At 33.2% G+C, this 21,042-nt stretch overlaps 3 protein-coding genes across 3 annotated transcripts; 2 read left to right on the forward strand and 1 right to left on the reverse strand.

Annotated features, from left to right (window-relative positions):
* Window positions 1–53: 53 nt before the first annotated feature.
* Window positions 54–6,960, forward strand: Pop1 (POP1 ribonuclease P/MRP subunit). Its single transcript, XM_077408511.1, has 3 exons — window positions 54–331; window positions 955–2,430; window positions 5,710–6,960. Exons 1-3 carry the CDS (start codon window positions 211–213, stop codon window positions 6,747–6,749), a joined length of 2,637 nt encoding a protein of 878 aa, XP_077264637.1. The 5' UTR covers window positions 54–210; the 3' UTR covers window positions 6,750–6,960.
* LOC143898794 (uncharacterized) lies at window positions 6,957–19,717 on the reverse strand. Its single transcript, XM_077408515.1, has 4 exons — window positions 19,630–19,717; window positions 18,488–18,807; window positions 14,658–14,943; window positions 6,957–7,194 (listed from the first exon to the last, which is right to left on the reverse strand). The coding sequence occupies exons 2-3, from the start codon at window positions 18,805–18,807 to the stop codon at window positions 14,685–14,687; spliced, it is 579 nt and encodes a 192-aa protein (XP_077264641.1). The 5' UTR covers window positions 19,630–19,717; the 3' UTR covers window positions 6,957–7,194; window positions 14,658–14,684.
* Window positions 9,023–14,628, forward strand: LOC143898797 (uncharacterized). Its single transcript, XM_077408519.1, has one exon. It carries the CDS (start codon window positions 12,903–12,905, stop codon window positions 13,245–13,247), a length of 345 nt encoding a protein of 114 aa, XP_077264645.1. The 5' UTR covers window positions 9,023–12,902; the 3' UTR covers window positions 13,248–14,628.
* Window positions 19,718–21,042: the final 1,325 nt, after the last annotated feature.

A 21,042-nucleotide genomic window follows, 5' to 3' on the forward strand; every position in this document is an offset into this window, starting at 1 on the left:
TTTCGTCGCCACCCCTGCGGTTCGCATCTAGCGTATTGCCTGTGTCACTGTTTATTCTGCGTTTATACTGATTTCTGATTTTTATTTTCTATTTCCTGTTCCTATCAGTTCCTATTGCCTGTTGCCTGGCATTGTGCAAGGGGCTTAACAGTTGTTGATGATAATAATACGTTCGCTATATAAGAAAAAGGTGGTACAAAACTAAATATCATGAAGAAGAAGCAATTTGATGAGTTCTTGGGAGGGTTCCAGTCGCTCCCTCATGAGGTGTCTGTTATGAACTTTATCTCTTCACGAGCCTATGAAATTTCTGCGATGACATCTTCGATAGGTATATAGATAAATAGTTTTAGAATGCTTCCAAGTTTTTGAAAATAAGCTTTTTTCATAAAAACAGCTGTTAACATACAAAAGTAAAATTTTATTTTTTAGAATAATTTTCAAGTGTAATTTTTACTTTTTAATTAAATTTATCTTAATTTAAGGTAAAAATTATTAGAATATCTAAGAAAAAAAATATAAGTCATCCAACTTGTATAAAGAATGGGTGCGTTCAGCCGATACTCCGCTAGCCTAGCAATCGTGAGCAGTCGCTCGTTTTCGCTCGTTTCCTCTCCTTTGACCCAATGGATTAAAAGGAGAGGAAACGAGCGAAAACGAGCGACTGCTTACGATTGCTAGGCTAGCGGAGTATCGGCTGAATGCACCCATTATTTCAAAATGTAAAAAATTCCCTAACATTTTATCAAACATTTAGGAAATATTGATCACTATTGAAACAAATTACACGTTTATGAAATGAAAATAAATTACATAATTAAGATACTTTTCAATTTTATAATTAGATATTTTTCACAAATATAAATAATGTCACAGTCTGTGACTCTTTATCTCTGGATGATTCTAATCTATGTTATGTTAAATATTTATGATTATTCTGTGATATTCTTACAGAAAATCCTAAACAAACCAAGTTAATATTTCAAAAGCTGCCTGTATATATGCGTAGACGTGTCATGTCTCATAATGTCAAAAGATTGCCTCGTAGATTGCGAGAGGCACATTTGGCACAAATGGCAAAATCAGGAAATGGCAAAGATTTACCATCAATAAACAAGCGACTATCTCGAAAGTATCGTAGAAGACCACACAATTTACTTTCTGAATACAGTTGCAGACAACGTAATAAAATCTGGTTAGAAACACACATTTGGCACGCAAGACGTTTTCACATGATTGACAAATGGAGATATAGAATTGCGAGTCATCCAAACGACAAGTGTTTTAAAGCTAATTATCGATCTGCCGCAAAATATTGCCTTCTACAAGATATTTCTTACTACACTTGCATTGAGATAACAGGGAAGGAAAACTTATTAAAGACAACTTTAAGAGCGCATTGTAATCCATCTAAGTTAACTTTTGTAGCGAAAAAATATATTAATGGCCATGGAGAAGGTACTTTGATGTTCTTCAGGAAAGATGGTTACCCACGTTTTCCTATTGGTAATGTGACTTTTTTCTATCGACCAAACAAATCAAATATCCAAACAGATATTAAAACTATTTGGATTTGGGTACATCCTGCTTTTTACGACGATTTCCTTAGTGAAATTATAGCAAGTTTTGAATTTAAGCAGAACAAGACTGAGCAAGATGCAACCGATATTATCTACAATTTAAATCATTTATACACGAATGATGCAGGTTGTAAAATGATCATATTAAGAAATACATTAAATAGATTTCGACTTCATGGGACATTGACTCTAAATGTATTAACACAGGCATTACAATTGCCGTCCTTAAATAAATTAAATCTTTGCTCGGATTTCACTGTTCTAAAAGATAACGATAGCTCGTTAAGCAGCAAAACGATAGATACGAGTAAAATATCAGTAGACAACAATGTTGTGCAGCCTATGGAGGAGATGGCAATTGATGAAATAAATGAAGAAAATACTACAATTTCCAAATATTTGAATATAGAACTTAGTAAAAAGACATGGTATATTAGTTACTATAAAAAACAAGAAAATATGGAGGCTTTCAAGGTGCAAGAACAATTGTGGCAAATATTCAAGTCTTTGGAATCACCAAATCACTTGCCAACAAATATGATTATTGGAGTAACTGTTTTAGATCCACGCTTCTACTTACCTGAGAAAAGAACAAAATGTAATACTGAAGTAACAGAAACATTTTCTCGATCAATTCCTATTGATCGGCCAATAACTAATTCCAACTGTTCTCCTATTTGGGATTCAGAAATACGCCATATTGTAAGCAGTTCTTGCATGCCCATAGGCATTATAAATAAGCTTAGAAGTGAATGTCTTGTACCTGGTGTATCAAATGACCAATATTATAATGAGGATATTATGGCAAAGATACCTATACTTCTTATTCAGAAATCTGGAACTATTACAGGTATGTAATATGTACAATTTTGAATATATTATTATTAGTAATATACGTAAGATAAACTATTTTCATATATTACCGAAGTTATTTTACCAGTATTTTTCATATTTTAGAGAAAAATATTTAAAATAAAAATTTCTTAATTTTAATAAATACAATATGTGTAATAAATTTTTATTCCACATTTTTTGTGAGATATCAATGTTATCTTTTTTGTTTTAATTATTCTAAAATTAACTTTTATGTCAATACCCGGGTACCCACCTGTGCATATATGGGTAAAATTTTTAATGTTTGAATGAAAATTTCTTTATAACCGCCCGGATCGTCGCTATTTGAACTTTTTACTATCGAAATATGCAATGAACTTTTTGTTTCAATACCCGGAAGTAAAAAAATTATCGTCTTGAAGTTTACCTACTTGATTCTATACCCAGGGTACCCGGTACCCACTTTTAAAAATATGAGTTTTATTATAGTTATTGACTAAATTAATTTATAAATAATTAATATGGTTATAGGAATGGTAAATTAATACAAAACAATTATTTATAAATTAATTTAGTCAATAACTATAATAAAACTCATATTCTTAAAAGTGGGTACCCGGGTACTCTGGGTATTAGAATCAAATAGGTAAACTTCAAGATAATAATTTTTTTACTTCCGGGTATTGAAACAAAAAGTTCATTACATATTTTGATAGTAAAAAGTTCAAATAGCGACGATCCGGGCGGTAATAAAGAAATTTTCATGCAAACATCATATATACACAGATGGGGGCATCCGATGACCAGTCATTGCGATAGTAATCCTGCTCAGTACGAGAGGAACCGCAGGTTCGGACATTTGGTTCACGCACTTGGTCGAGCGGCCGGTGGTGCGAAGCTACCATCCGTGGGATTATGCCTGAACGCCTCTAAGGCCGTATCCTCTCTAGTCAAAGGTGGCAATGATATCCGGTGCCCGGGTATTGAACAACGTCGCACATTCCGGGTATTGACATAAGGGTTAATATCCTTTTTGTTTTAATTATTTTATAATTTTAAGTAAAGTGTCATAATGAAATTAATAGTTTATTATGGAATATTTTGTATTTTATTTTAATATATTTTAACATCAATTATGTAACATATTGTATCGTAAAACATTTTTTAATAACCCAACTTTAATATTTTTATATACAGAATAATGAGCTGACTGTATCAATATAATACAAACACAATATCAATAGAATACAAACCAAATCAGAAACTTTTACCTTGCCAGTAAATAATTAACAATAACGATTTTTTATTTGACCTAATTGGCTACCTTTATTAAATTATAATTGTCACGATGTTTCGGCCAAAGGTTTCGGTTTTTCTCTCTGTAACTTGCTAATATACAGTGTGATTCAGAAGTACTCGTACAAACAAGGGATGAGTTCTCCATACGTAAACAAGAAAAAATGTCATATATACATATGTCCGGTAATGCCTGTGATTTATGAGTTATAATTGAAAGATTACATTCGACAAAAAATTGACAAAATACAATTACAATAACACATGATTAACGTAATGTATCTTCAATTTATTTATTTATTTATAATTCATAACAAATACTTAAAATATCCTCTACCTGCTTCAATGCATACATGGACACATTGGATCATGATCTGTCGTACCCTTTTAAAAATCCCATGATGGTTGCGGATGATTTCGTAGGTAAGTATTCGTGATGCGTTAATGAAGCGTCTCTTCATTTGTAATTTCAGTTGCATAAACTAGGGCTTTTAAGTGTCCCTATAGATAAAAATCTAATGGATTTAGGTTAGGCAAACGTGTGTGCCTGAAATGTAATCTTTCGATTGTAATTCATATATAAGATATTTCAAGACATATGTATATATGACTTTCCGGTAATTATGCATAAAAGCGACGTCCTCTCCGATGACCTTGACCTTGACATATGTTGTGAAGGTCACCCCACTGAGTGACCTTCAAAAGGTTTTAGCCATCGGTCATTGTTTATTAAACAGTTATAAACAAAAAAAGTTTGAAAAATATAGCAGTTATTTTGAGTTTTGGAAGGCATAAACGACTAATATAAACGTCTTTTTTTTAAAGCAGAGAATACTTTATTTCGCGAGAAAGTCGCTGCTTTACCAAAATACAATATTTAAAGCAGTAAATTGTTGATAAATTGAAGTCTTTTTGTTAATGCAGTGAATACTTACATAGATTAGATGACGCGCTTTACTAATATTTAACTGTTTAAAGCGCGTAATCTAACCTACGTAGATTAGTGACGCGCTTTAAACAGTTAAATATTAGTAAAGCGCGTCATTTAAAAAAAAGACGTTTATATTAGTCGTTTATGCCTTCCAAAACTCAAAATAGCTGCTATATTTTTCAAACTTTTTTGTTTATAACTTTTTAATAAATAATGACCGACGGCTAAAACCTTTTGAAGGTCACTCAGTAGGTTGACCTTCACAACATATGTCAAGGTCAAGGTCATCGGAGAGGACGTCGCTTTTATGCATAATTACCGCCTTTCCTTTTTTGCTTATGTATGGAGAACTGACTCCCAAAGTTTGTACAAGTATTTTTGAATCACCCTGTATACTATATTTCATAAGTTACATTGATTGAAAAGGACTAAAACCCATGGTCGAAACGTCGTAACAATTATAATTAATAAAAATATACAGTTAAGTTAAATAAAAATACATTATTGCAAACACAATTGCCCAAATATGTGATTTGTAATTATATACTTGTTTAATGCAATTAACAATTATACATTCTCTTCACATCAATCTCTTCATATCGTTGATTTATTTCATTAGTTTGTATATTAAAGTATATCAAGATAAAGTTTGTCGTAAAATGAATATTTATGAAATATTTTATATTTTATTTTAACAAAGTATAAAATTATTTTATATGCTGTTAATTTTTTGTATAATTTTACTACAGAACGTTTTAATAATTATTTTATAAAATAATTAGAAGAATTGAATTACAATTATAAAAAATTATATGATTTCATAAAAATATATATAAATACTCATGTTTTTTTCTAAGAAATGCTATATGAAATTTGTTATATGTACATTATATTTTCCTTCTAAAACTATGAAATTTCTTTAAAAACCTTTTTAAAATAAAAAACAACTAAAAAAATTAGAACTATACATTAAAAAAGCTAATTTTACATAGATATTTATGACATTTTTATTTAATTTTTTTCTTTGATTATATGATTTATAATTAAGAACACAATGTATGTTGACAGGTTTTGGTTCTGGTATAGATGTTATTGTACCAGCCAGATGGGCAATGCCGTTTTGGCTTGCATTCTTAATGCAATGTTCAAGAGTAGGTGGGCTTCAAGAATCAAAATCGATAGCTTTTGAAAGTTTGAATCTAGATACACCCGATATTAACGATCCTGATAGTCCTGCGTATACGAGAGAGGCATTGATTACAAAAGAGGAATTGACTAAAAAATATTTCCGTTATCCACCAAATAGAAGAGTTAATTTTGTCAAGCTCGGAATTTCTAGCCCTTTCTTTTGCGACTGGAAAAATTTGACGAAAGACTGGTCCGGCAACGAAGACTTTTATGTTCTACGGAATCGCGAGCTCTTGTTACTTTTACAAGCAGATATTTGTCCTGCCAAAAGTAGAAATTCAAAATTATTTATCGAAAATACGCAATCTAATATTCCAGATTTAAATGATTATAAAAATTGTCTGATACGCGTTCAAATATCTATGGTGAGAAAAGGATCGCCAAAAAAATTCGCAATCATATGTATGCCGACATTCGAAGATTTGAAGAAGTTTGAAAACAATAAGAAATGGCTTGGACCTGTAGAAAAATGTCACAGTGATTCGAACGAAAAAATTCGTAAAACATTACGAAAGAATCATTTGATACTATTAAAACGATTAAGGCGACAAAGAGTTCGATGGAATCGAGCGTCGAAAAATAATGCGTTGAAGTTACTGAAAGAATCTACTGGAAAGTTGAACGAAGATAAAAGTACAACAGTCTTATCTCACTGTAAAATTATATCTGATCAATCGGTAAAAATGTCAGAATTGTATCTTTCAAAATGTACAGAAGTTCGTCATTCTTGCGATAGAGAAGTTATGGGATATATAACATTAGGGAACTTTTCGTTCAGCCAAGCAAAGAGTATCGGCATCGGATATATCGCATTGCCTTCATTACTCAGAATGATTGACGAAAAATCTAACATCGTTCTTATCAGAAATATTCAAACGCGACAATACAGATTAGCAGAATTAAATATATTAGATGTTTGATATACCGTATTGTATATTTTACTGTACAATGTGTAAAAAAACGATACATGTGTGTTTTTTAATTATTGTATTTCTTATGAAATCCATGAAATATATTTGAATAAAATGTGTTGTTTAGCACAAAGGAGGATATTTTTTATTCTTATTGTACTACTATAAATAATTTTTTGGAAGATATGTTGGACAATAATAATTACGGCTGGTCGATTCATCTTGTATTATCGGTTTTATTTAGAACTTTTATTCTACTTTTATCATTCACAGTACTTCAAAGGCATTATGTGTATTATAATAGATACATTTGATCTATAAAAAAAACGTATACGATACATAAATATCGCACATTGTGTAAAAAAAGATAACTCTTGTCATTAATAAATAATAACAATAAACAAAAGGTACCAATAAGTTGTATGATAGGTAGTTCCATTCATCAAGACGAGATCTAGAAGAAAAAACATTGATTACTACATTGATTAAGATATACAAAGAGTGACAAAAAAGCAGACATTGCATTTTTCTCGCAATGTTGACCTTAAATATAATTGATATCTTTATAATATATATATATACAGGGTGGCCCATTTTAAAAGATGCAGGCAAATATCTCGAAAAATATGAAACATACGGAAAAATGTTTCGTACAAAAGTTGTTTGGCTCGAAAGGGGACATAAGATGGTGCCATTGACCTTGGATGGTCGTTTAAAGCTCACGTGAACGACACCTTTAATTTCTTAAATGGAAACCCCTATTTTTCAATGCATATTCTTGTAGCTTATGTCGAGAGCTTTCCAAAACACTATAAGAAAGTATTTTTGTATCAAGTACTTTTTGAGTTATGAGGCTTGAAAGTTCTAGTATTTTGACATAAAATACAAAATATCTTGTAAAACATCAAGTTTTCGGTAATGTTACCTTAATACTTTTATGCACAGAATAATAAGACAAATCAATTGGTATGAAAAAAGGCATAGTTCCTTTAAGAAAAAATATGTAATTTGCAACACGCATCTGCATACTTTTTCTTAAAAAAGCAACTATGTCTTTTTCGTATATATAAAATATATATATATACGAAAGGTACATACTTTGCGATATATATATATATCGCAAAGTATATATATCGTAGACCGTAGACAAATAGTTGGCTTTCGCTCGTTTATTTGTGTTTAAATCCTATTTTCCTAGGCAAATAGCATTTGCCTGAACACTTTTTAGGAAAATGGAAATTTTTAGGTAATTATTTAGAATAGGACCTTTTCTGAATTCTGATATTTTTTGCGACTATCTTTGTAAAAATCTTTGTTGTGACCCCGACAGTACAATCGGGGGAACTATAGAAGAATATGTAACCTTTTTTTTAGCACAAACAAGCTGAAAACCTATTTATGCTGAACACCCTGTTGCAAAGAACCGATAGAAACTGATAAAAAAAAATATATTCTATCTGAAAATAATGTGTTTTTGTCCTTGGAATCTCTCATAACTTCTGATAGAATTGATGATTTTTGGAATTTGTTGATTCAATAAAATTTTATATGTATCTATTACAACTCATACAAACAGATAGAACTCCAAAGAAACTCGACGCAGGTCAATCTGAGATTGCAGATATTCTTCAAACTTTGGTCGTCTTTTATCTGCAATTGCAAATAATTTTAATGATTTGATTGTTTTTAATCAGCAATTGCACATACCTTAAAATTTAAATTTTTTATTGAACTCAATCGGAATAAACTTGCACTTACAAGCTAGGATTTTATCAGGACTTACAACACGATCAATATATAGAGATTATAGAGGAACGTATATGTTTTAATCAGATTTCGGCAGCAATCATTCTGTATATGGACTGTCATATTTAAAAAGTATCTTTGGTTCAAAGAGCGTGAATCCGTATCTGCAAAGTACTTTTTATATGCACATATTCGTATTGTGAAAAGTTCGACCTCAATACAAATTCGATTCTTTTATCAGTAAATACGGTTAAATAAGTGTCTGTTTACATCGGATTTTTCCAATGCAGTCACTTTTCTAGATGAAACTGCCTTCAATCGGTCGCTATATGGATTCTCGGGTCGAAAATTAGTAATTCGACGATTTATCCGTATTTACAAACAATTTTTTATCTGCACCTATCGGTATGCATTTGTGCTTTGTGAAAACCTCACTCTAGTTTGTATCAGTAAATACGGGTTAATTAAGTATTAGTTTACATTGGATTCTTCAAATGTAGCCACTTTTATAGATGAGACTGCCTTCAATCGTCGCTATATGGATTCTCGGGTCGAAAAATAGTCATTCGACGATTTATCCGTATTTGCAAATAATTTTTTTATCTGCACCTATCGGTATATGCATTTTTGTTTTGTGAAAACCTCACTCTAGTTTGTATCAGTTTACATTTGATTTTTCCGATGCAGTTACTTTAGGACGAGAATGTTTTCAATCGTTGTAAACAAACGTTATAAACGTGAAACCAAGTAAAAAATACGTTATAGAAATAAACAAAATGATCGATATTTTAAAAATTAAAAAATAATTACTTTCTAATTATAAACAGTTTTTACATCAAATAAATATATTAAAATTAATACTTATAATTTTTAACAATATTATAATAATTTTTAAATAAATATGCATTACTGTTTAATGATTTTGTAATATCTATTTATTCTATCGTGATAAATAAATTGTTAAATTGTCAAATACATTTAATAATTTTTATACGAAAATCACTTATAGCGTATTCGATTTGCTGACTCGACCCGACTCACAAAGTTCGATTAGTTCAGCGAAATAATAATGGAACACAAATCTTATAAAGAAGCGTAACCGATGATAGCGGCAAGTCCGAGTACACAGCAGTAAAGAAATGTGAGTACGATATATTATCGGTAAAAAAAAAGAAATGTAACGTGAAAAAGGGGAAAAAGGGGAAAATGACAAATCAGTCAAAAACAGTCAAAGTATGTTCAAAACCTATCAATTTACAACATATGTAAATACGTATAGAAAAATATTCAAATAAAATCGATAACTGCATATAAGTATACACAGCTGTCGATCAGTGTGTCGATGCTGTTTGAATCCAATAAATCGCACATTCGTAAATCTTAATATAATCCATCATGCACATGAAAACAATAGAATCGGATACATTCCGTAACAGATTATCCTCATAGTGACCGCGTGCTCATAGATTCCGATAAATACAAATCAATTGTCAAAGTCTCAATTTTGTTGTACTGATAAACCAGATAGAATCTGATAGACTTTCTATCGCTGTCTAGAAGTTTCTATCGGTCTTTTGCAACAGGGCATAGATATTCACTGCAGATGTATGTACGCCATGTTAAAAGCAGAGAATAGTTGGTATATGGAAAAGTATGTATACAATTTTATGTTTTAGAAAGCGTAAATATGATTTTAGCCGTCGCTATTTATTAAAAAGATATTAACAAATGTACAACTGATGAGAAGTATAACAGTTTGTGTCAATACTAAGGAAAGTAATTTGTTAATGTGTGTATAGACACTATATAGACAGTACACCTGTAGGCGTAAGACCCGCAGTAGTCCCTCTCCTGCATAAAAACTAATTTAACTCCAAGCCTATTTCGACCAAATTTTATAATTTCAAGTTTTTAGGGTAAATATTTAGTATTACGGAGCCACCCCCAATTTTCATAATTTTGAAATATGTTGTCATGGTCATCACCTTGAGTAATGTTGTGAAGGTTTTAGTTAGGGGTCGTTGCTTATTAAAAAGTTATTAACAAAGAAAAATATAATGAATGGTATTTATAATTCTATGATACTGTATATAGACCATGTGTTACCAACCAATTGTTGTGTTGTTGGAAAAGTGTATGCTTGGATGCAGTAAGTTTCGCCCCCCCTTCTGTGGAGGGCTCTATCTCCATAAAACTAACCTAACCCAACCTAATTGTTGGCGGGTGGATCACACATGTATGATCACACATACACTTTTCCACCCACAACAGCTGTGTTGGAAAGTTTATTTGGAGGTGGAACCCCCCGCACCGGGGCGGAACCCACTGCATCCACGCATACACTTTTCCACCCACACAACATATTCTTTCGTTTCGTACAAAACGTATCGAATGAGCATAATTTTACCAATATTGGAGGTGAGGAGCTGTAAGTTTTTCTAAACAATTACCTAACTTTTAATAAGCAACGATCCGATTAAAACCTTCGCAACATTATTATTTAAAGTAATGATATTGACAACATATTTCAAAATTATGGAAATTAGGGATGGCTCTCTTTAATACTAAATATTTACCGTTTATAGAAATAGGCTTGGAGTTAGATTAGTTTTTTATGTGAGGGAGCCGCAGGCGGAGCTCTTCCTCCGCCTATATATGTGTACTTACTTGAAATGCATCAATGCATATGCTTTGCTGAATACCATTTGCCTAACAGCGGTTCAGTCAAATAGCACTTGCCTAGGAAAATAGCATTTAACTAGGAAAATAGTATTTGAACATAAAAATAAATGGGCGAAAGCCATTTGACCAGGCAGATAGCATTTGCCTAAGTCAAAAGCTGTTTTCGTAAAATAACTATTTGTCTACGACATATACATACATTTTAATTGCCTCAGGCAAATATCTCGAAAAATATGGAAGATACGGAAAAACGTTTCAGACAAAAGTTGTAGAATATCAAGTGAGACAAATGATATTTGTTTACGATTAACTTGAAACCGCCTCCCCTGTCAAGGTTAACTTTAAATTTTTTAATGGAAACCCGTACGTTTTTATTGCATATTCCTGTAGCTGACACCGAAACATTTTCAAAACATCTTATAGGGTTAGGTAAAAAATTAAATTTCTCAAGTTGAATACACGATACCAGACGAGATGGAAAGAAGAATAATAATTGTAACATTCAGTCAAATACCCTATCAGAGGTGAAAAGGTTCAGAGAGTAAATTATTAGGATGTGTATTAATGCCCATGGATGCGCATTCAAGTATGGACAATAAACTTTTGTTTTTCAACTTTTTTATGTCTGTGACCTTGAATGACCTTGAATGTCTATCATCATTGTATTCATCTTTAAGTGAGCTACAATTGTAGGTGTTTAGAAATGAACAGTAGTTTCATTTAAAAAAGTAAAGGTGACCTTTATATCTTTTTGGCGGCAGCGCTATCTAGAAAAAAAAACGACCAAAATATGTCCCCTTCGAAACTATTCCACTTTTATCGGAAAATTTTTTCATACAACGCATACTTCAGATTTTAGAAGATATTGAGGTGGAAACTTTTCAAATAAACAACCCTGTATACATATATATATATATATATGTATATACAGGGTGATTCAGAAATACTTGTACAAACTTTGGGAGTGAGTTTTCCACATATAAATAAGGAAAAAATGTCATGCATTGAGTTATAATCGAAAGATTACATTTCAGATCTGCACCTACTACGATTGCCTGACCTAAATCTATTAGATTTTCATTTGTGGAGACACTTAAAACTTAAAAGCCCTAATTTATGCAATTGAAATTACAAATAAAGAGAGGTGCGCTTCACCAACGCATCATAAATGTCTGCGAAATCATCATCTTTTAAAAGGTGCGACAATCCATGATCTGACAAGTCCATTTACAAGCATTGGCCTAGTTTACACCGATCTTTTGATACGCGTATCGAATAGTATATATTTGAGCTAATTAGCCAATAAACTAATTTACCATTGAAGCAGGTGGATGGAAGACATTTTGAGCATTTGTTATGAATTATAAACAGATTGAACTGAAGATATATTACATATATAGTCATGTGTCATTATAGATGTATTCTGTCAGTTTTTGTCGAATATAATCTTTCGATTATAACTCATAAATTAGGCATTTCTGGACATATATAGGGAAGACCGGGGCTAAACCGTCAACGGGGTTGAACCGTCAAATAAAATATCTCGGAACCTGTATATTGTGCGAACTCGACAATCACGAATTACATTTGTCCATCGCTGGACTCGACTATTGTAAAGCGAATGGAATCATTGTCCTATCATCACCGCCGCATTGTTCGCATAAGCTGCAACCGTTGAAACGCACCATCTACGACCCGTTAAAGAAATGTGTAAACGCACAGTGCGATAACTGGATGACATCGAATCCTGGCAGGACAATGACGATGTACGACATCCCCGGAATCGTGGCTAAGGCACTACCATTTGCCGTAACGTATCAAAATATTGTGTCCGGGTTTGAATGCACTGGAATTTCTCCATTCAACCCGGACATTTTCCAGGAATACGAATTTTTGACGAACAGCGTTACGGATAAGGAGTACCCTTTTATTTTCGTTGATCCCGAAAAAGTCTACCTCAACGCAACCGACTCGGACGCAGCCGATCAGAACGAAGACAAAGTCGATCCCATGGCTTTATCCATGTCTCATTATGGTGATACATATATTGTGGAGGAATTTGAGCGCAACGACGCTTGAAAGTATTCCTGAAGCCGCTCCGAGACAGCCGACTCATGAAGAACGAAGAACGAGCGTCGTCCTTACTGACTCGCCTCAAATAAGAGAATTGGCGACACACTGAGCAGTAAAATTTTAAATAAATTTTTATATTTTTTTCTTAAAAACAATTATTAATATATATATGTATTGAAAATGCAGTGTGACGGATTAGCCCCGGGGGGTGACGGTTAAACTCCGGCATTTTTGAGATTTCAATTTTTCCACCGTTGTCGTTTTTGCTCTATACCTGTTAAACAAAGCGACGTAGATAAAAATTTCCTATATAAATTTTGTAGCTAAAGGTTCACTCTTTACAGTGGTATACCACATTTAACTAAAATTATTTATTTTGTTGTTAAAAATCGGCACCGAAAAAAAAATGACGGTTTAGCCCCGGTCTCCCCTACAATACGAGGACTGTTCAAAAAGTTCCCGAACTTGGTCTTGGAGTTTACTTACAACTTAGGTCGGTATTCATAGTCGGATCTTATATTTAAGACCGTCTTAAGTGCGATCTTAAGATATTATGAACCAATCAACAGAGCCGTATTAGCATCTTAAGACATTACTTAAGACAGTCTTGAAATAAGATCCGACTATAAATATCGGCCACAGAGCCGTATTAGCATCTTAAGACATTATTTAAGACAGTCTTGAAATAAGATCCAACTATGAATACGGACCTTAGTCAGCCTTATCTCCTTCTGACTAAGCTGACTAAATAAGTTATAAAATAAACCTCCAAAAATTATAAAGACAAAGTTCGGGAACTTTTTGAATAGCCCTCGTTTATATGACATTTTTTCTTGTTTATGTGTGGAAAACTCATCTCCAAAGTTTGTACATAGAGAAACGGCATGAGAGCGGCCATCCTTTTGATCTTTCTGAAGCCGGCAAAAGTCGCATTTTCGACCTGTCCCTTGAGAAAGTCGACGTCAACTACGTCCGTTTCGCTCGATAACGGTACATACATGGTTCGTATGTGCTATAGTTCATGTCCGAACTACTCAGATGAAAGGTAGTCCAGATGAGAATCAGATGAGATGAATAGATGAATAAATGAGACAAGGATCAAGATCATCTCGACTAGAGTTATCTTCCATCTGAGTAGTTCGGACATGAGCCATGTACCGTTACCGAGCGTAACGGGACGTATAGTTGACGTCCACTTTTTCAGGGAGTAGTATCAGGACATGACTTCCGGTTGCCGTCCGGTGACCGCCTTCAGGTTTCTCTCTGGTTTGTATAAGTATTACTGGATCACCCTGTATATATGTATATTATTAATAATAAAGTGGTTTTTTTATTGATATAAATTATATTGAAAAATAACAATCCAGCAAAACAAGAAAAATAATTTTTATAATATATAATATATCATAAACTTACTTATAATGCATTGAAGTCAGTCAATTTTTACCAATAGCCGTAACCTGGTCCGTAACTGTAGTGGTGGTAATGAGGGTAGTAATTATGATAATGGGGATGGTTATGGTAATGATAATGGTAGTTGGGATAACTGTGGGAATATCCGTATCCATCGTATCCACCATATCCACCATATCCGCCATATCCGCCATATTCACCATATCCGCCATATCCACCATGTCCGCCATATCCGCCATATCCACCATGTCCGCCATATCCGCCATATCCACCATATCCGCCAGCAAGACTAAGGAAAAGATTACGACATTTAATCGAGAATCTTTGATATTTTCATTCTAATAACTTCAGCGGACATTCGGTATGATTCGACAAACTTATGAAATCCGATTAAGGAGGTTCGATCGTTACTTGTGAGTCAAAAATGCGATTAAAATAAATGTCATTACAGCGATCCCGAATTATATGCAATATTAGTATAATGAATTATGGATGCTACTTATGTGCTATATTCTTCGTCAATTTTATTAGTGTATAGAATATTAACAAACATATTGGGGTATGAGAGCGTCAACGACTCGGGAATTGCTTTGCAATCGCATTTTTTACTCACAAGTAATGATCAAACCTCCTTAACATCGTGAAAATTGAATTAATAGCAACGATGGACTTTCGACGAATCTTTCTGACAGTAAAAATGTGTGAAATTTTTGTATGTATGCGTTAATTGATGTTAATTTAGTTCGCGCAAAGGGATAATTAACTGAATATCTGAAAGTTGATGTCGCAAGAGTTAACCGACGTTTGTGGAACTGGCTTATTAATCGTCGACGAGTTACAGAAACGTCGGTTAACTCTTAGGGTGCTGTCACATGGCAGTCAGAAATTCGGAAAACGGAATCTCGGAAAAGTAATGATTTTTGTGACTGGGCTCTCCATGGACTGATATTTCCAGAATAAGTAAAAATTGAAAAAATTATTTTTATTGTTTTAGAAGAAAAAAGATACTTACCGTAGTAGTAGAGTCTATTAAAAAATAAAGCTTTAACGTATTTTTTATTATACTCTAAAATTATATAGAAATTTCTTTAATTTAAAAATATGTTAAGGTTAGAATGCCATTCAGTTTTCCGTAAAAGTTGTTCCATGGGGAGCCCGGCCCTTGAAAAATCGCACCGATCGAGCTGACTCTGATTGCTAGACCCCCTCTCCGTTACTTGTCCGAGATTCCGTTTTCCGAATTTCTGACTGCCATGTGACAGCACCCTTAATCTCAGGTTAACTTATTCTTTGTTTCTTTCTAACGTCCCCCTTAGAAAGAGACGAAGAGTGAGTTAACTTAAGGTTAAGAGTTAACCGACATTTGTGGAACTGGCCCTAAGTTGGTGATAACATGTTTCTTCGTAATGATTTTTCTCCGCGATTAGATGTGATGATAAAGTTAAAGATGACGAACAAGAGGTAAAGCAGGAGACAGAAAAAGAGAGGGAAAGAGAGAGAGAGGGAGATAGAGGGAGAGAGAGGGAGAGAGAGGAAGGGAGGGAGGGAGAGAGAGAGAGAGAGAGAGAGGAAGGGAGGTAAGCCTTAAAATAATAATTAAACTTATATATTGTGCGTAAATTCGTCGACGATGAAGATGGTGATAGCGTATGTTCATAATTTCTTCGTTCTCCATGATTGGATATGACAAAGTTAAAGATGACAACTAAAAGAAAAAGATGAAAAGTCGAGAAAGACAGAGAGGAAGAAAAGGAAAGAAACAGAGAGAACGAGAGAACGAGAGAGAGAGAGAGAGAGAGAGAGAGAGAGAGAGAGAGAGAGAGAGAGAGAGAGAGAGAGAAAGGCGGGGCCGGAGAGTTAAGAATTCACTTTTGTAATCGAAGAGATAAGAAGCATGTTAAAAATTTTGTATATAAAAATTGTACGTATTTTTTTCGAAGTTTTTAATTAATTATTAAAAGTGTATTTATATCGTTGCAAAAAACATGAAATTAATTTAAATACAGATTTTTCTGTACAAAGTCATTTGAAAGTCATGTAGTTGTTAATGTATATACCGTTAAATTTTTCTTAATGTGTTATTATTAAAGAGCAATAGCGTTGCAAATGTTGTTTTGTGTAATGATATAGAAACTGCTAAGATTTCAGATGTTATTGGCATACTTTCCTATTTTTTAGGGTGGTTTGAGCGATATTTTGGTCATACTGCCCCACCCTTGAATGTAAATGAAAATCGCCATACGGCATCCAAAAATTGAGTTTTCGACGGAAATTTTGAGATCTTGTAAAACATTTTATCTTCAAAAATAAAATGTGCAGAGGGGTGGCTATTTTGAGAAAGAATGCCCCATATATATATGTATGAAATGATTCGGGAAGACTCCCAACAACATATTTAAAAATAAACCAAATCGGAGAGAGGGCCCCTTTTATGCATAAATACCAAAGAAAATTAAACGTTTGCGTGGAAAATTGAACAATACTTCAAAAAATATAGATTAAAAAATAGGTAGGGTGCATATTTTTCGGGCTCCTCCGATTGATTATCACTGTCAGAGTCACAACAAAGGTTTTTACCAAGAGAGCCGTAAGAAAATATCAAAATTCGGAAAAGGCCCTATTGTAAATAATTACCGTAATTTCAATTAATTTCCTGTACGCCATAATATTCGCGCTCGATAGCATAAATTGATAAATCAATAAAATATATTTTGTGCGCGTGCGTCTATGGCCGGTATTCATAATCAGATCTTATTTCAAGACCGTCTTAAGTATAATAATATCTTAAGATGCTAATACGGCTCTGTGATTGGTTAATGGCATCTTAAGATCGTACTTAAGACGGACTTAAATATAAGATTTGACTATGAATACTGGTCTATAATGTGTATATGTGTGTGTGTGTGTGTGTGAAGACTTTTTACTCTTCTCTGTTTTAAAGAATATATACCATATACATATAATTGATCAATTTGAATGTGTTCTATATTTCCAACGAAAACCTCATGTCGAGATCCTAACAGTAAGTTTAAAATTCTAGCAGTTTGCCAACAAATTCGAGCAGAATGTCGCGGCAGATTGCATAAACTATGATCGTATTAATTAACAAGTAGATACCGAGCAGAATGGAATATATCATTTAAATAATGGTTACAAAATGGCAAATTCTGCTTTTCTCAGTCATATTCAGCAGATTTCTATCACATTTCTGTTGACGTTCTGCCGACCAAAATTGTAACAGATGTTTTGTCGAATTTGTTCTCGACAGATTTGGCATAATATATGAGATAATCGATGAAGAATTTCAGCTGCCATTAATCCGCGAGTCGAAAAAAAGAGATCTTCGGTACATGTCACTAATTTATATCATCGAACGCGTGTGGCGATATGCAAAACAGTCAATCTATTTCGAGAAAAAAGAACAAGACTCGCCCAACTCCTTGCCTTTGATGTCACAATTTAATGTGGCTGCAGCTATATATGAAGCAGGAATTTTAGCAATACTTGTTATACTTGACACGTCGTCTTAATTTGCATTAGTTTGCAAATCTAAAACTTGAAATTTCTTGTCTTTCTTTCACGGAAAGAACGGTCTTACTAAAGTATCTAAAAACTTAGTTATAAGTTGGACCATCAAAATAATTATGTAAGGACGCTTTAGATAATATAATGCTGCAAAAAGTTTTAATATTCTAATAACTAGCTTGAGTGTCTTACATAATTATTTTTACGGTCCAACAAAATTATTTTTTCTGTACCTAGCTAAATTTTCAGGTACTGCAGCAAAACCGTTCTTTCCCTTCCAATATTTCATCTCTTCAGAATTAACTTACTATTTAGCCTTGTACAATCCAGCACCGAGAACTCCAGCGCCGAGAACTCCGGCACCTAGAGCTCCAGCACCCAAGGCTCCGGCACCGAGGAGAGCACCACCCAAAAGAGCCTTTTTCAGAAGGATCGGCGCTCTTTTGTTACGCGACTGTATCTCGGTCACCTCGCCCGACACCGTTTCCGATTTCAGCGGCGCGATTTCCGATGATGCTGTAGATGCCACCAACGTCTGCTGCGGATCCTGGCCAACGGGTTCGGACTCTGCTTGAGCGTAGATTACAGCCAACACGGCGACCAGCACTACAATGCATCTCATCGCCATCTGAAAGGAGAGACACAAATGATTGTTAAAAAGATAAAATGATTTAAAGCGATTTAATAGCTAAAGATTATTTTTTCAGAAGAGATATTGAGTGTGTTTAAATGCGAGTTTGTGGTTTATATTAAGGACTACGGATAATTCAGCGAATACTGATGGATTTATTTTATACATTTAGCAATTGTGTATTCGTCAATTTTTACATCATATTTGCGTATTTATTAATTTGAAAAACTCCATAACCATATATTGTAAATTTATGCAAAAAATTCGACATTTTTAAAATTTTGATTTATTATATGAATTTCATATGTTATTCTGAATTTTTTAATTTTAACGTTAGATTTATATTCAGCGACTTAAAACATTCTTAAGTTTTTATAAACGATTGAATTAAAAATGTTGATTGTATAAATGTAAATTCTCTGGTTTAACTTACAATCCAATATTTAATTACAAAAATATTAATAAAATTTTTTGGAACTTTTAAAAATTTTGACAATTTTAAACAAAACAAAACTTTCTATATATATCGCATCTCGTATTTGTGCTATAATAAAATATGTTAAAATATTTTTGTAATTTTAAACTTTATAAAATTGTGACATGATAGTGGGCACTTCGAAGATCTTATATCATATATATTTCATTTCCAGATAAAAATTCGCAATCACATTTATTAACAAATTTAACATGCTGGGATACTTTTTTAACTTGACAACAAGCAATCTCCCGAAAAGTCGAACATGTTCGGTTTTCGCTTCTTATATATCTCCTTATTATTGTGATATATAGATATATACGGCCGTGCAACTGCGTACGTACCTTACTGAGATCACGTTTTCGAACGAAGAGCGACTCTTCTCAAAGCAGTGGATCCAAAGACTTTTATACGACGAGATCGGACTCCGCCGCCCCTACCACAGGAAGCTTCTACCAAAAAATCTACGTTACACTTCACGTGTCCACGTTCTCCATCTGAGTACATCTCTCTCGGGATATTCTCGCCTGTCGCGAAAGATTCCCCGAATTGGTCGACTCGTTTCCCTATGCGCTGACATTGAACCCAGTCCAGTGACTCGACAGGAATTCCGAGTGCCGTCGAGCAGGTCGCCGTCAATCTCCTTATGTCCATTCGAGGTTGCTCATTAATTTTTAAGATCTATCGGTGTTGCGTTTTTTTTGGAGATTTATATCTTTACGTTATACAAATGCAATGATGGGAAAGTGAGTTAGTTTCAAATGATCAGTAGTACTTCGTTCGTATTATTGACGATCGATCAAGACATAAATCTTCGGGATGATCCTTCGAGAAAGGGAGTTTGTTATACATACTTAGGTATTTTTTAAAAACAAGAATCTTTTAACATAGCCTGTTTGTATATTTTACATATATATATATATATATATATATATATATATACTGTGCCGAACGTACATAAAAAAAGTTTTGGTAGCTTCTTGTTAAATCGCGATTATAATTTGTAAAACTTTAATAAAATGTATGTTTATATATATTTCATGTAATTCACATTTTTTAGATCTTTTTTAATACAATCGAGAAACAAAAAAAGATTCCGAAAAGAAGAAAACGTTATATACAAGTGCCAAATCATTAAAGAACTTCGCCCAAAATGGGCCATATTGGCGCATAGTAGTATTGAAACATACATATCATTTTGTAGATATTTGTTATGTACATTACTAGAAAAATAATTTTAGGTTCTGAGACGGTGAGTGGAAGAAGTTATGATCGCTTCAATTACCAGTCTTAATACCTATTCATTATTACCTTCAGCGGCAGAACTGTCAGAAAATGATATAAAAATATCTGTAATATACTCTAATGACTTGATTCTTGCATTTGAATGTTTGCCGTGACCTAAATACCACATCAATGTCATGATATAGGCACAATATCCAATATAGAACAAGTCCCATTTTTGCAAATGCAATATAATACGTTTTTATAGACCTCAATCTTTTGTCATTTTGTTCCGCTAAAACTTGATATTTTGTTTTATTTACGTGCTTTGCTTGTATCAGAGACTTAGCAGAGATGGGATTCTGTATATATGTAACTTCTTAACGACAGTTTCGGTATTGTTGCGCAGCTTTTTTACTATATATAATACCTGCGCAACGATACTGAAACTGTCATTAAGGATTCGAGTTACAGAATCCCGCTACTGAACAAACAAATAAGTTTGTTCGTTAATACCGCCGTCATCACCAGAA

Source organism: Temnothorax americanus, unplaced genomic scaffold (assembly GCF_048541705.1).
Source record: "Temnothorax americanus isolate GAGA-0224 unplaced genomic scaffold, ASM4854170v1 Scaffold24, whole genome shotgun sequence".
Classification (NCBI taxonomy): Eukaryota; Metazoa; Arthropoda; class Insecta; order Hymenoptera; family Formicidae; genus Temnothorax; species Temnothorax americanus.

What these genes read in the sequence shown, in the direction of transcription:
- LOC143898797 (XM_077408519.1), top strand. Translation starts at nt 12,903, where the DNA reads ATGACATCGAATCCTGGCAGGACAATGACGATGTACGACATCCCCGGA.
- Pop1 (XM_077408511.1), top strand. Translation starts at nt 211, where the DNA reads ATGAAGAAGAAGCAATTTGATGAGTTCTTGGGAGGGTTCCAGTCGCTC. An exon ending in TGCGATGACATCTTCGATAG is followed by an intron (nt 332 to 954) that starts GTATATAGATAA and finishes ATATTCTTACAG; the next exon opens with AAAATCCTAAACAAACCAAG. An exon ending in GAAATCTGGAACTATTACAG is followed by an intron (nt 2,431 to 5,709) that starts GTATGTAATATG and finishes GTATGTTGACAG; the next exon opens with GTTTTGGTTCTGGTATAGAT.
- LOC143898794 (XM_077408515.1), bottom strand. Translation starts at nt 18,807, where the DNA reads ATGGCGATGAGATGCATTGTAGTGCTGGTCGCCGTGTTGGCTGTAATC. An exon ending in GGATTGTACAAGGCTAAATA is followed by an intron (nt 14,944 to 18,487) that starts GTAAGTTAATTC and finishes TCTTTTCCTTAG; the next exon opens with TCTTGCTGGCGGATATGGTG.